This window comes from Xenopus tropicalis, chromosome 4, assembly GCF_000004195.4.
Source record: "Xenopus tropicalis strain Nigerian chromosome 4, UCB_Xtro_10.0, whole genome shotgun sequence".
NCBI lineage: Eukaryota > Metazoa > Chordata > Amphibia > Anura > Pipidae > Xenopus > Xenopus tropicalis.
Window position 1 is genome coordinate 6,188,407 of NC_030680.2, and position 15,246 is coordinate 6,203,652.

Genomic DNA, 15,246 nt, shown 5'->3' on the forward strand with positions numbered 1-15,246 from the left:
TTTTTGAGACAGCCATGCTGTCCTTATGTATGCAAGAAAAACTGGAGTATAAAACCCGTGAAGCCGTGAGCAGAATTAGGGGGACTGGGGATAGGAACTGTATATAGAGATATATATAATGTGCTGTTACTCTGCCCTGGGGAATGGGGTGTCTCCGTTTCTTGCTGCGGGTGCTGCCTCTATACATTATCTTTATAATTCAGCAGCCAATGGAAAGTGAGAGGCAAGTACAAAGGCCTGCCCGCTGCTTTTATCTCCAGCATACAGAATGTCTGTCTTAATGGGGTGGGTGCAGGGGCAGCCGATAAAAGGTGGGGGCTGAGGGCTTTTACCCCCCTGTTTGTGCAAAAGAAAAAACAGCCTTCCTGGAGTTAATAAAGCACATTGGGGTATAGGATTAACCATTTGCTGTGCCGCAGGAAGCCTGTGTATGTAATATTCAGGAAAGTTCCGTTGTTTTAAAGGGGTGGTTAACCTTATAAGCAAACTTTTAATTTGTTATAGAATGGCTAATTCTAAGCAACTTTTCAATTGGTCTTCATTCTTTTATAGTTTTTGAATTATTTGCCACCTTTTCTGCCTCTTTGCAGCTTTCAAACGGGGGTCACTGACCCCGGCAGCCAAACAACTATTGCTCTGTGAGGCTCCAGTTTTATTGTTATTGTTACTTTTTATTACTTATCTTTCTATTCAGCCCCTCTCCTATTAATAATCCAGTCTCTCATTTAAATCAAAGTCTGGTTGCTAGAGTCATTTGGACCCCTGCCATAGACAATACAGAGAATTGCCTCTGCTAAACACACGTAGAGACAAGTATCAAGTAAATGATCAGCATTGTCTGTTTCTGTAGCCGTGACAAGTAGCTGCTACTTATAGCTCTGTGTGTCTTCACCCTTAGGCATTAGCTGTATAGACTCTGCACAGTAAGAGCCATACATACACTTGTAAATAATGGTACAGGGACTTTCAGATCCCCATATCCAAAATAGTTGAAGGTGCAAGAACCCTAATTACATATAAGGAGGGGCAGTGGCAACTTAGGCCAGCATGTGTTATATACGGTGAGAGGAAATGGGTCCTGGCACCCCTCCATAAGGCAAGTTACCTGAGGGCTGGGGTAGGGTTTAGCATCCTACAGGTCAAAATTAGCTCGGAAATGATCTGTAGTGCCACCTAGTGACAGATGAGAGAATAGCACTCGGCAGGAGTACCGTATAAAACGGAAGGCAGGAAGATCAGAATGGAATGACTTGCATGGAGCACTGCTGGCTGTCCCCACGAGCACACAGTCGTGCATAATGAACTGACATGGCTACCCACACACCATTATTAAAACTTAAAAACATACACTTATTGTAGAATGAAGTATTTGCAAGGCAAGTATCCCTTTAACAGACATAGAAGCATGCAAGCTTTGCGGGAGTCAGAGTATTTGCTGGAGGTCTGTGTCTTCTTTGCAGTTTCAGAAGTCATAACCAGCAGTACAGAAACGGACGGATGCAGAATGTAAAATTTCCATCAGAATAGATAATCCCCATTCCACGAGGGTGCCAGGACTTTCTATCTAAATAGCTCCCTGATTCGCCATAGATACCCAAATGGTCAGATGGTCAATATATAGCAAGGGTTTCTGGAACAGGTGGATAATACACTGAGGGGGAGACGGCGACTGGAGAGTAATAGAAAGAGTGGGTGTCTGGTGGGTTACATTGTGGTGGGCGGGAGTTGGCCGGTAAGACTTGGGGGGGAGGCGGGAGTTAACCGGTAAGACTTGGGGGGGAGGCAGGAGTTGGCCGGTAAGACTTAGGGGGGCAGTAGTTGGCCAGTAAGACTTGGGGGGTAGGCAGGAGTTGGCCGGTAAGACTTGGGGGGCAGGAGCAGGTTACTGGGGGGGGGGGGGGGCAGGAGTTGGTGGATGGTACGCTCTGAAGGAGCCAAACTAATTGAAATGAGTTTTGCAGCTGGTATAATGGGCTGTAGTGGCCGGGACTCATGCTTCCAGGAGGAATGTGTGGGCTCTGGGGCCGAGCACTCATACTCCCAGTAGTAATGTGTGTGGGCTCTGGGGCCGGGCACTCATACTCCCAGTAGTAATGTGTGTGGGCTCTGGGGCCGGGCACTCATACTCCCAGTAGTAATGTGTGTGGGCTCTGGGGCCGGGCACTCATACTCCCAGTAGTAATGTGTGTGGGCTCTGGGGCCGGGCACTCATACTCCCAGTAGTAATGTGTGTGGGCTCTGGGGCCAGGCACTCATACTCCCAGTAGTAATGTGTGGGCTCTGGGGCCGGGCGCTCATACTCCCAGTAGTAATGTGTGGGCTCTGGGGCCGGGCGCTCATACTCCCAGTAGTAATGTGTGGGCTCTGGGGCCGGGCACTCATACTCCCAGTAGTAATGTGTGTGGGCTCTGGGGCCGGGCACTCATACTCCCAGTAGTAATGTGTGTGGGCTCTGGGGCCAGGCACTCATACTCCCAGTAGTAATGTGTGGGCTCTGGGGCCGGGCGCTCATACTCCCAGTAGTAATGTGTGGGCTCTGGGGCCGGGCGCTCATACTCCCAGTAGTAATGTGTGGGCTCTGGGGCCGGGCGCTCATACTCCCAGTAGTAATGTGTGTGAGCTCTGGGGCCGGGCGCTCATACTCCCAGTAGTAATGTGTGGGCTCTGGGGCCGGGCGCTCATACTCCCAGTAGTAATGTGTGGGCTCTGGGGCCGGGCGCTCATACTCCCAGTAGTAATGTGTGGGCTCTGGGGCCGGGCGCTCATACTCCCAGTAGTAATGTGTGTGAGCTCTGGGGCCGGGCGCTCATACTCCCAGTAGTAATGTGTGTGGGCTCTGGGGCCGGGCGCTCATACTCCCAGTAGTAATGTGTGTGGGCTCTGGGGCCGGGCGCTCATACTCCCAGTAGTAATGTGTGGGCTCTGGGGCCGGGCGCTCATACTCCCAGTAGTAATGTGTGTGGGCTCTGGGGCCGGGCGCTCATACTCCCAGTAGTAATGTGTGTGGGCTCTGGGGCCGGGCGCTCATACTCCCAGTAGTAATGTGTGTGGGCTCTGGGGCCGGGCGCTCATACTCCCAGTAGTAATGTGTGGGCTCTGGGGCCGGGCGCTCATACTCCCAGTAGTAATGTGTGTAGGCAGAGGAATGAGGTTGGCCCGGATGAGTTGATGGGCTCAGCGCTTCTGGTTACACAGCCCTGGGGCATTTACTCTGATAGGGAAACAGTAAGTGTATCGGCACAGGGGTTGGAATCTGAGCTACTGCACGGAACTGTCTCTGCTTTGCTCCAGCCCCCCTCCCTTTCTATGTCAGCCATTAACTCAGAGCCTTTATAGTGTAACCTTTATAGTGTAACTCGACAGTTATTGCCCATTATACCATCACTTACACGCTATTAAAAATGTGTGTGACCTTTCTTCCCGAATTAAAGGGCTGAGAATGATCTAGTTCATACAGTAGGTTATTTCTTTTACTTCTACTCCTGTACTCCTGCGCCGGGTTTGGTCAGTAGAGGGCGCTGCCCCAGGGTTATATACCTGGAGACCTATCTCTCTGTCTATATCTATCTGTCTATCTATAAGAGGGCGCTGCCTCAGGATTATATAACTGGGGACCTGTCTGTCTGTCTGTCTGTCTCTGTCATCTCTATATCTATCTGTCATCTCTATCTTTCTTTCTCTCTTTATCTATCTCTGTCTGTATCTATCTATCAATCTTTCTTTCTTACTTTCTCTTTCTATCTGTATCTATCTATCTATCTATCTATCTATCTATCTATCTATCTATCTGTCTCTCTCTCTATATCTGTCTGTCATCTCTTTCTTTCTTTCTGTCTTTATCTATATATCTATCTAGCTCTCTCTCTTTCTCTGTCTCTCTATTTCTATTTCTATCTATCTAGAAGAGGGCGCTGCCTCGGAGTTATATAACTGTAGACCTATCTCTATCTATCTTTCTCTCTTACTTTCTCTTTTTATCTATGTCTATCTATCTATCTATCTATCTATCTCTCTATCTTTCTCTCTTACTTTCTCTTTCTATCTATGTCTGTCTCTATCTATCTATCTATCTATGGCCAAACAATTTACTTTACCCAATACAGAAAAACTGAAATCATTGGAAACCCATGTGGAGAATATTTACCTTTTAGTCCTTGGTCCCCTTAACCCTGTCATTTCTATGTGGGTCCAGCAGCCTGAACTCTGCTCTGACATAAGTGGATCAGAACCATGTGCAGAACTGTCAGTAATGTCAATTGGGCCAAAGTTCTCTCTACCAAATTACAAAAAAAAAAAATAATAATAAAAATTCCCCCTAGGATTTACAACCCGTCTGATTTTTGCTAAAGTCTAAATTCCATGTGAGTTTGTGGGCGAGTGAGTGGGGAAAGTCACATTGGCCGCCCGTGGCCGTAGGAGCGATGGGCTCAAAGTCTCCCAGATAAGGAAAGAGATTGTTCCTAATCACAAAGGGGAAGTAACTCTCTCATTTTCTTCCTTCAAAAAAAAAAAAAAAAAACTCACGGTGGAAGGATCGAGCTCCTTCTCTCGGAACTAACTTTCATTTTCTCACTCTACCGGTTTGTCACAACGACGAGATCTTACTCCGGAGCCAAAACGGGCCCTTCATTCGGATCTTTTATTCCTACACCAGTTCGCGTCATGTGTCGGGCGTCTTCGCCATGAAGGGTACGAGCGAAGGTTCCCCCCCGGGTTCCAAGGCTCAGATTTCCCAATGCTCAAGTTCCTTGTCAGCTGGTTTCTCTCTTGTTCCAAGTCAAAAGATAAATTTAGACACATTATCCTGAGCCAGGTAAGCCAGACTGAGGTGATATATATACATCTAAATTGAATGCTGGGAGTTGTAGTTTAAATCAAGCGGCAGGTTGAAGATTCCTTATCAAAAGCTTTTCTGTTATTTGCGCAGTCCGAGTGCCTGTCGATAGCAAAAGTGAATGACGTTAATGGATATCTAACTGCCTGTTACTGCTAACCTTGAATCACGCCAGCCTGTTCTCTGGAAATGTATAGTGGCTCCGGTATGGCCTCCATTGGGGGCCCGTCTGTCTGTAAATAAGGGGGCTATACTTGCTGAGATGGGGTTAGATAGTGTGGCCCTTCTGGGCATGTATGGCCTCCATTGGGGGCCCATCTGTGTGTAAATAAGGGGGCTATACTTGCTGATATAGGGTTAGACAGTGTGGCCCTTCTGGGCATGTATGGCCTCAATTGGGGGCCTGTCTGCCTGTAATTAAGGGGGGCTATACTTGCTGATATAGGGTTAGGCAGTGTGGCTCTTCTGGGCATGTATGGCCTCCATTGGGGGCCAGTCTGTAACTAAGGGGGCTATACTTGCTGAGATAGGGTTAGACAGTGTGGCCCTTCAGGGCATGTATGGCTTCCATTGGGGGCCAGTCTTTCTCTAAATAAGGTGGCTATACATGCTGAGATAGGGTTAGGCAGTGTGGCCCTTCTGGGCATGTATGGCCTCCATTGGGGGCCCGTCTGTCTGTAAATAAGGGGGCTATACATGCTGAGATAGGGTTAGGCAGTGTGGCCCTTCTGGGCATGTATGGCCTCCATTGGGGGCCCGTCTGTCTGTAAATAAGGGGGCTATATATGCTGAGATAGGGTTAGGCAGTGTGGCCCTTCTGGGCATGTATGGCCTCCATTGGGGGCCCGTCTGTCTGTAAATAAGGGGGCTATACTTGCTGAGATAGGGGGCAGTGTGGCCCTTCTGGGCATGTATGGCCTCCATTGGGGGCCAGTCTGTCTGTAACTAAGGGGGCTATACTTGCTGAGATAGGGGGCAGTGTGGCCCTTCTGGGCATGTATGGCCTCCATTGGGGGCCCGTTTGCCTGTAATTAAGGGGGGCTATACTTGCTGAGATAGGGGGCAGTGTGGCCCTTCTGGGCATGTGTGGCCATTTCGGATCAGTCTGTAGTTATGTTGGGATGCAGTTGATCCGGAAAAATGTACTTTCTTGGCACCTGGACGGGGGTCACCAGATGTGGATCCCCCCCAACTTTGGCACAATATCCTACTGTTTAGTTTGGGGGCAGGTCAGTTGTTGATTTGTTGTTCGGAACTTTGCACGGTGACATTTTAAAGGGCTTGTACACCTTTAAATTAACTTTTAGTATGCTGTAGAGAGTGCTATTCTAAGACTATTTACAATTGGTCTTCATTTTTATTATCTTAATTTATTATTTGTGGCTTTTAAATTACTTAGCTTTTTGTTCAGCGCCTCTCCAGTTTGTAAATTTAGCAGATAACTGGTTGCTAGTTTCCAAATTACCTTAGCAACCAGGCAGTGGTTTGAATGAGAGACTGGTATATCAATAGGAGAGACCCGAACAGAATGATAAGTAATAAATAGTAACAGTGACAATAAAATTGAAGCCTCATAAAGTAATAGTACAGATATGGGGACCTGTTATCCAGAATGCTCTGGACCTGGGGTTTACCAGATAAGGGGTCCTGCCCTGAGTCTACTTAAAATCATTTAACCATTAAATAAACCCAATAGGGCTGTTCTGCCCCCAATAAGGGGTAATTATATCTTAGTTGGGATCAAGTACAGGTACTGTTTTATTATTACAGAGAAAAGGGAATCATTTAACCATTAAATAAACCCAATAGGGCTGTTCTGCCCCAATAAGGGGTAATTATATCTTAGTTGGGATCAAGTACAGGTACTGTTTTATTATTACAGAGAAAAGGGAATCATTTAACCATTAAATTGCCCCAATAAGGGGTAATTATATCTTAGTTGGGATCAAGTACAGGTACTGTTTTATTATTACAGAGAAAAGGGAATCATTTAACCATGAAATAAACCCAATAGGGCTGTTCTGCCCCAATAAGGGGTAATTATATCTTAGTTGGGATCAAGTACAGGTACTGTTTTATTATTACAGAGAAAAGGGAATCATTTAACCATGAAATAAACCCAATAGGGCTGTTCTGCCCCAATAAGGGGTAATTATATCTTAGTTGGGATCAAGTACAGGTACTGTTTTATTATTACAGAGAAAAGGGAATCATTTAACCATGAAATAAACCCAATAGGGCTGTTCTGCCCCAATAAGGGGTAATTATATCTTAGTTGGGATCAAGTACAGGTACTGTTTTATTATTACAGAGAAAAGGGAATCATTTAACCATTAAATAAACCCAATAGGACTGTTCTGCCCCCAATAAGGGGTAATTATATCTTAGTTGGGATCAAGTACAGGTACTGTTTTATTATTACAGAGAAAAGGGAATCATTTAACCATGAAATAAACCCAATAGGGCTGTTCTGCCCCCAATAAGGGGTAATTATATCTTAGTTGGGATCAAGTACAGGTACTGTTTTATTATTACAGAGAAAAGGGAATCATTTAACCATTAAATAAACCCAATAGGAGATTTCCCTTTAAATTTATGACATGTAAGCCTGATTGAGCCATATGCATAATTTCAGAACAGCTGTGGTGTTTGGGCCTTTCTGTTGGGGGGTCCTGTAAAGCTGAACCCAGCAGAGTGGGTGCCAATTCACTGCTGTCGATTGGAATTTGTTAAAGGGCTGCGCGGAGCTGCCGAATGGTTACTACGTGTGTCAGCGTTTCATAGAAACCTGTTAGAGGAATGAGGAAGAGGAAACGTTCTTTACCCTGTGACCAACCCTTTAATGTACACAAGTGACACCGTTGGGATCTTCTGAGAACTTTGTTTCAACCCTTGGGGATTTGTGACTTTGCTTATTTAGATTATTAATACAACACAAAACCAAAGGAGATTTCGGTGTGTAACCCAAAGCAACCAATGGGATAGCTGGATTTATTTCACTGCTGATTGGATGATTTGCATTAATGGAATAAAACCTTTTAAAAACCTCATAGTTTAATATATTGTAACATTTATATTGTGATTAACATTTGTGATTTCAATTGCCATGCGAATTATATTTTCCCATATTTCCTCTCCTCTTGGCTCTGATTGGTCCCTTTTATTTGTTTTTAAAGCAATACTGTCATGAGAAAACATGTTTTTTTTCCCAAAACCCATCAGTTAATAGAGCTTCTCCAGCAGAATCCTGCATTGTAATCTGTTTTTCCCATAGGGCTAGCCATATTCTTCATTTCCCAGGGTGCCATAGCCATGTGACCTGTGCTCTGATAAACTTCACTCACACTTTACTGCTGCGCTGCAAGTTGGAGTGATATCCCCCCCTCACCCCCAGCAGCCGATCAGCAGAACAATGGGAAGGGAGCAAGATAGCAGCTCCCCGTAGGTATCAGAATAGCACTCAATAGTAAGAAATCCAAGTCCGGCTTGGGACTCCTCCAGTTACATGGGAGTAGGAGAAACAATTGGTTAGCTGAAAGCAGTTCTAATGTGTATCACTGGCTGAAAGCTCAGACTCAGGCACACTTTACTGCTGCGCTGCAAGTTGGAGTGATATCCCCCCCTCACCCCCAGCAGCCGATCAGCAGAACAATGGGAAGGGAGCAAGATAGCAGCTCCCAGTAGGTATCAGAATAGCACTCAATAGTAAGAAATCCAAGTCCGGCTTGGGACTCCTCCAGTTACATGGGAGTAGGAGAAACAATAGGTTAGCTGAAAGCAGTTCTAATGTGTAGCGCTGGCTGAAAGCTCAGACTCAGGCACACTTTACTGCTGCGCTGCAAGTTGGAGTGATATCCCCCCCCTCCCAGCAGCCGATCAGCATTGGTTCCTACCTTACTGTTTTCTATATTGCAAATCCAGTTCCATTTGTGACAAACGGTAAGTAGTATTTGCCGAGACTCTGCGTCACTACAGTGTGGGGCTAAGACTCATGTAGGGGGGCAACAAGCCAGGAATGACCCACTAGTGACTTTTCAGCACTTGAGAAATCTGCCAGTGATACTGGGCCTTCTCTAGGGCATTGTGCCAATATTGCTGATAATGACCATGAATTTGTTTTGCTGTGTCTTTTTATCCATTACCCTAGGGCATGTTTTGGAGTTGCAGACAGAGTATCTTTAATGAGATGAAGAAGAAGTTCTCGCAGGTAGAAAAGAGGAACGTTTGGCCAATGCGGGTTGGCGTTATTGCCCGCAGCATGGGTTTCCCAGTACCCTTGTGGGAGAGCATGGTGTTGTGCTTATTAACACTATTTACTGCCTGCCATACATATACTTAGCCATATTGGAACCATCAGCGTTGCAGCTTACTGTATATGTGAAAGAACTTCACTCCGAGAAGGAGCGAGCGCTGAAATAAATGGAATTATAGTGAAATACTTGCCCATAGGGTGAATGCATTACTTATAGGGGTGTGTATTATGTGTGTGTGCCCAATACTAACCTTACACTTTATCAGTTTGATCCTTGTTTTTATATTGGTTCCCATGTCACCGCTGCATGAGTGCTCGGTTTTGGTGCCTGGTAATTATTAGGTGCTGTAGGCAGTGCCATCATTAAAGGCATTTTACTGCCAATAGATTAACCACATTAGTGCTAGAACGCTGTATTTATTCTGCAGAAAGCTTTACCATACCTGAGTAACAGCCCTAGAAGCTCCCTCTGTTTGTTTAGGATAGCAGCTGCCTTTTTAGCTTGGTCTCAGTAGCTTACTGCTGCAGCTCTGGCTGCTGGTAGCATAGATCACACATACTGATGGGAGGGGGAGTGAATTCTTAAGGGACAGGGGAGCAGGAGAATGGAGAGAGCTGTGCAGACTCTGCCCCCTGGAATGAAGGATTTTACTGAGAGAGTAAGTCCGATACCAAAGTACACACAAAAAGAAAAGAAATCCTGTGTTTCTTTTGATAGAGGGTTTTAATAGACCTGTCTGATAAAGCTTACACATGGTGGGACCAAACTCTATTGGCATCACAGGCCAAGTAGATGGATACAAGGGGCCATACAGACCCTTAATGTCAGCTCCCAGGCTCAGCCATTCAGTGCTATATTTGCCTTTATTCTTTAGTACAACGGCAAGTCCAAATATCTCATGGTTTAGGTGGCCATAAGCGGTAAGATCTGCTCCTTTGGCGAGGTCACCATGCAAGCGGATCTTCTCCCAATATGCCCACCTACGGGTGGGTGATATTGGGCTAATTTGATCGTTTGGCCCCAGGGCCAAATGATCAAATTAAAATGGCAGGTATAGGCGCCGTTGGTATGGGGGCCGCATCAACGAGCCGATGGGGAAAAATCAAACTTGGCCTATCGATTTCAGGCTAAATGTGTGTCGGGGAGGCAATATCAGCAGCTGAAATTGCCCTGTGTATGGGCACCTTTAGAGCAGAGGGGTATGGAGCAAAGTGGCTAATGTAAGAATATTCAGGCCTACTCTGACCGTTTCAGTCTTCCTTGTTAGCTGGGACTTTTACCCTACTCAGTCTCGCCCTGCAAGTCAAGACGGTAGCCTTGGAATTCTGCAGTTTATTAGCTACTTCATCATCTTGCGGTTTTGTTGCACCAACTAAATTGGCACGTTGCATGATACAGCAGGAAATAATGTTTTATTTACTGTACTCACAGTACCAGCCCAGAGCTGCAGCAGCAGCCCTATAATGGTAATGGCCCAGGCCTTGGGAGTTTGTTAGGCCTTTTGTGTGTCAGTGGCACTGCACGTGCTCAGTGGGCTTAGGGGCTTGTGGGAAATCATCAAGCAGGAAGTGAGGGACATCTGCCGTAAAAGCTGATGCTACAGGGCTTGTGTTGCAGACTGCACTGGTTTTTATGCTGCATGTAATGTGAATGAATGAAATACTACTTAGCCCTGTATTGTTACTGTTATTGTTACTGTTTTTTTCAGTTTGTTTCCTTTTCCTCCTCCTGCCTTTGGCTCTCCTTATAGACGGGAGAAAGAGGATATTAATGATGTGTTATTTGTTGCAACATGTTCCTATGAGCTGGAGCAATGTGTATTGCTTTGTACGGAGGATGAGCAATCTCTCATCTCCCAAACCAACCCCATTGTGTAACTAATGTAACTGGCACAGAGCCACCCAGGGGGCACGTGTCTTATCATGCACACGGCTCCCCATACTAGCCGTAGCGTGTTCAGCTCAGAGAATCTCCCCCTATAGCAAACAGCAGCTGTACGGCACGGACTTAAAGGGGTTGTTTTGAGTTAACATTTAGTATGATGTAGAGAGTAATATTCTGAGACAGTTTGCAATTGGTCTTCATTTGTTTATTATTTGTAGTTTATTTATTTCACTTTTTGTTCAGCAGCTTAGCTTTTCAGCAGCGATCTGGTTGCTAGGGTCCAAGTTACCTTATCGACAGTTTGAATGAGATTAATCAGTAGGAGAGTACCTGAATAGAAAAAGAAGGAATATAAAGTAATGATAACAATAAAACTGGAGCCTCACAGAGCAATAGGCTTTCAGCTGCCGGGGTCAGTGACCCCCATTTGAAAGCTGCACAGGGTTAGAAGAAAAAGGCAAATTAATCAAAAACTATAAGAAATAAATAATGAAGACTAATTCAAAAGTTGCTTAGAATAGACACTTCTATAACATACTAAAAGTCTGCTCTGAGAGGATCGTCTCCCAATATACCCACCTACAGTGGAGACTGTTGGGCTAGTGATTATATTAGTATAAAGGCAACCTTTTCTTTTCCCAGATCGAAAATGCAGCCGACGAGCCAAGAGTACTGTGCATCGTGCAAGACACCACCAGCTGCAAGAACATAAACGAACGAATCACGTTAAACCTCCCAGCGTCCACCTCCGTCAAGCAGCTGTACGAAGATGTGTCCAGCAAAGCGGGCTATGTCTCCGGGACGTTCAGTCTGATGTGGGGGAATGGAGCCAGCAACATGGTCGACATGGTGAGGATCTCTGTAATAATAAAACAGTATCTGTACTTGATCCCAACTAAGATATAATTACCCCTTATTGGGGCAGAACAGCCCTATTGGGTTTATTTAATGGTTAAATGATTCCCTTTTCTCTGTAATAATAAAACAGTACCTGTACTTGATCCCAACTAAGATATAATTACCCCTTATTGGGGGCAGAACAGCCCTATTGGGTTTATTTAATGGTTAAATGATTCCCTTTTCTCTGTAATAATAAAACAGTACCTGTACTTGATCCCAACTAAGATATAATTACCCCTTATTGGGGCAGAACAGCCCTATTGGGTTTATTTAATGGTTAAATGATTCCCTTTTCTCTGTAATAATAAAACAGTACCTGTACTTGATCCCAACTAAGATATAATTACCCCTTATTGGGGCAGAACAGCCCTATTGGGTTTATTTCATGGTTAAATGATTCCCTTTTCTCTGTAATAATAAAACAGTACCTGTACTTGATCCCAATTAAGATATAATAAACCCAATAGGACTGTTCTGCCCCCAATAAGGGGTAATTATAGCTTAGTTGGGATCAAGTACAGGTACTGTTTTATTATTACAGAGAAAAGGGAATCATTTAACCATTAAATAAACCCAATAGGACTGTTCTGCCCCCAATAAGGGGTAATTTAATGGTTAAATGATTCCCTTTTCTCTGTAATAATAAAACAGTACCTGTACTTGATCCCAACTAAGATATAATTACCCCTTATTGGGGGCAGAACAGCCCTATTGGGAGTGCCCCCTGCTGTTCTGACCAGCCAGTTAGTCTGTGGTACTGAAAGGGTACAATGCCAGTTGTTGCTTTGCTGTTGTGCCGTATACTCTCTGTACTGTAAGGTCACACAGTTGGCAGCGTATGAATGAAATCTTGTCTGACCTTATGTTTTTTCTTTGCTCATTTCAGGCAGCGCTGGATCCAACCCCAGACAGGACTTTGCAAGAGGCCGGCTTTGAAGCAGGAAAGAAGAACTTCCTTCATTTGACGGATAAAAACGGCGAGCAGCCACAGCTCACATCAGTAAGGATGCTGGGTTTTATTTACTGCCTGGCAATCAAAAATCAAATATATTGTGCTTTTACATAGTATTGTAGCCTAAAGGTTGGCATACACTGTAAGACCCGCTCATTTGGCGACCTCACCAAGCGATCGGATCTTCTCACTATATGCCCTCCTACGGGTGGGCAATATAAGGCTAATTTGATCGTTTGGCCTTAGGGTCAAAGACCAAATTAAAACAGCAGGCTTAAGGCGACATTGGTCTGGGGACCGAATCAACGAGCCAATGCGGTACACGATCCAACAGAAAAATCAAACCTGCCCGATCGAGATCTGGCCCATTTCAGGCCAGATGTTGGTCGGGGAGGCCCGTTATTGGTGCCCATACAGGGGCAGATAAGCTGCCGAATCGGTCTAAAGGACCTATATTCTAAAACAGTTGCTACATCTTATTTATCAGTGTGTTTCTTAAACATTAAATAAAATGTGTGGGATGCAGCTGAATGTGCGTGCATATGTGATGCAGAATGTGCATTTGATGAAGCAGCTACTGGTCTAACAACCTATAGCAACCAATCAGTAGGCAGCATTTACTGGTCTTTTAGTGAACCTGGGCCAACTTTTATAAGGAGGTAAGGCACCAATGTAAAGTGTAGCTTTGCGTTGCAGGATGAGTCGGGGACAGCAGACAGCAGTGGGCTCGATGACAGCACGCAGGAGAAATTCATTGGACCCCTCCCGAGAGAAGAGTCTGTGGCCTGCACGAGCGACTATGTCAGCCAGAACTACTCCTACTCCTCTCTTCTCAGCAAGTCCGACACCGGTATTTCCTACCAGACATAAAGTTCCGCCCACAATGAGATAGGGTTGTGCCTATCTGATGCCCTGACTAGACTGGCCAATCACAATGCAGGTCTAAATGAGTCTTAGATGACGTGTAAAGCAAATCCCTTTATATTCTGTGAGGTAGTTCATGGGACCTTCCCTTTTGAAAGAAGTGAGTAGAATCTTGAGAGCATAGGAGTTTTTGGATAAAGCACAATGAACAATTGCTGTAGTAGCAGAATACGACATTGAAGGGGTTGTTCACCTTCAGGTTAGCTTTTAGTATGTTATAGAGTGGACAAACTTTTCTATTGGTCTTTTTCCTTTTTATAGTTTTTGAATTATTTCAAATTTTTCCTCTTTTGACTTTCAAATAGAGGTCAGCCAAAAAACTATTGCTCTGTGAGACTACAGTTTTATTGTTATTGTTACTTTTTATTACTTTCTATTTGGGCCCTCCTCTATTCATGTTCCTGTCTTTCTTTCAAACCACTTCCTTGTTGCTAGGTTAAATTGAACCCTAGCTACCAGATAGCTTTTCCAAACTGTGAAAACTGCTGAACAAAAATGATGTAAAGGTGAACAACCCCTTTGACATAAGACTGAGGTTAACACTAAACCATGTTCCGTTTGTATCCCTAATAGACACAGGCTACAGAGGCCAAGCAGTGGTGGTGGTGCAGCAGCTAGGGTGCGCCAGATGCAGCACAGTGTAGTACAGTCAGGGATGTTACCCAGCAGAGGATAGAATGTTAGGGCTGTTGACAGTGACAAGGTGTGATATACAGGACAGGAAGCGCAGCCATTGGCTATTATCCAGAAAAATCATGAACTTTTACACTGGGGTGTATTTCTCCATTTTCTTGCAGGTTACGTGGGCCTGGTAAACCAAGCGATGACTTGCTACTTGAACAGCCTGCTGCAAACCCTCTTCATGACCCCAGAGTTCCGCAATGCGCTGTACAAGTCAGTATGATAAGAAGTTGCTTAGAATAGGTCCAGTTCACACATTCTAACATTTAATGTAAAGGCGAACTTACCCTTTAAAGTAGTTTCAATAAAGCAAGGGTGCAAGCCTGGATTTCACTGCTCTTTCCTTTCCAGCAAGAAACAGCAGTCTAGACTTGCTTTGTGGCTGGGGTTCTTGATTCTGAAGCCTCGACAGTCACATCCTTGGTCAATATTCTCATGGATTTATTGTGCCAATAGGTGGGAGTTTGAGGAGTCAGAAGAAGACCCGGTCTCCAGCATCCCCTACCAACTGCAAAGACTCTTTGTTTTACTGCAGACAAGCAAAAAGCGAGCGATAGAAACCACAGATGTGACTCGCAGCTTTGGCTGGGACAGCAGTGAAGGTATGGTTAGTTCCCCTTTAAAAAGTTACTGACACTGCTGTAACACACATTTGTATCATTTACTTTACTATGTATTTAGTCACTTTATGTAGTACCTTTTAATGGGAGCTTCAGCCCGTAACACTCCTACTACAGCTTTTCCTTGGGATGCTGGGGTTTTCTATTAAAAAAAAAAAAAAAAACAGATTGGAAATACTATTATAAATTAGGCAGGAA

The 15,246-nt window shown here is 44.8% G+C and overlaps 1 protein-coding gene across 4 annotated transcripts in view; it reads left to right on the top strand.

Annotated features, from left to right (window-relative positions):
- The window catches only part of usp47 (ubiquitin specific peptidase 47), a 52,543-nt gene that overhangs the window by 11,837 nt on the left and 25,460 nt on the right, over window positions 1-15,246 (top strand). For 2 of the 4 annotated variants that reach the window (XM_031899703.1, XM_031899701.1), the window contains exons 2-7: window positions 8,982-9,041; window positions 11,614-11,820; window positions 12,758-12,871; window positions 13,520-13,673; window positions 14,545-14,641; window positions 14,885-15,030. In XM_031899703.1, the coding sequence (XP_031755563.1) occupies window positions 8,982-9,041; window positions 11,614-11,820; window positions 12,758-12,871; window positions 13,520-13,673; window positions 14,545-14,641; window positions 14,885-15,030 (778 nt within the window). 4 annotated transcript variants of the gene reach the window in all.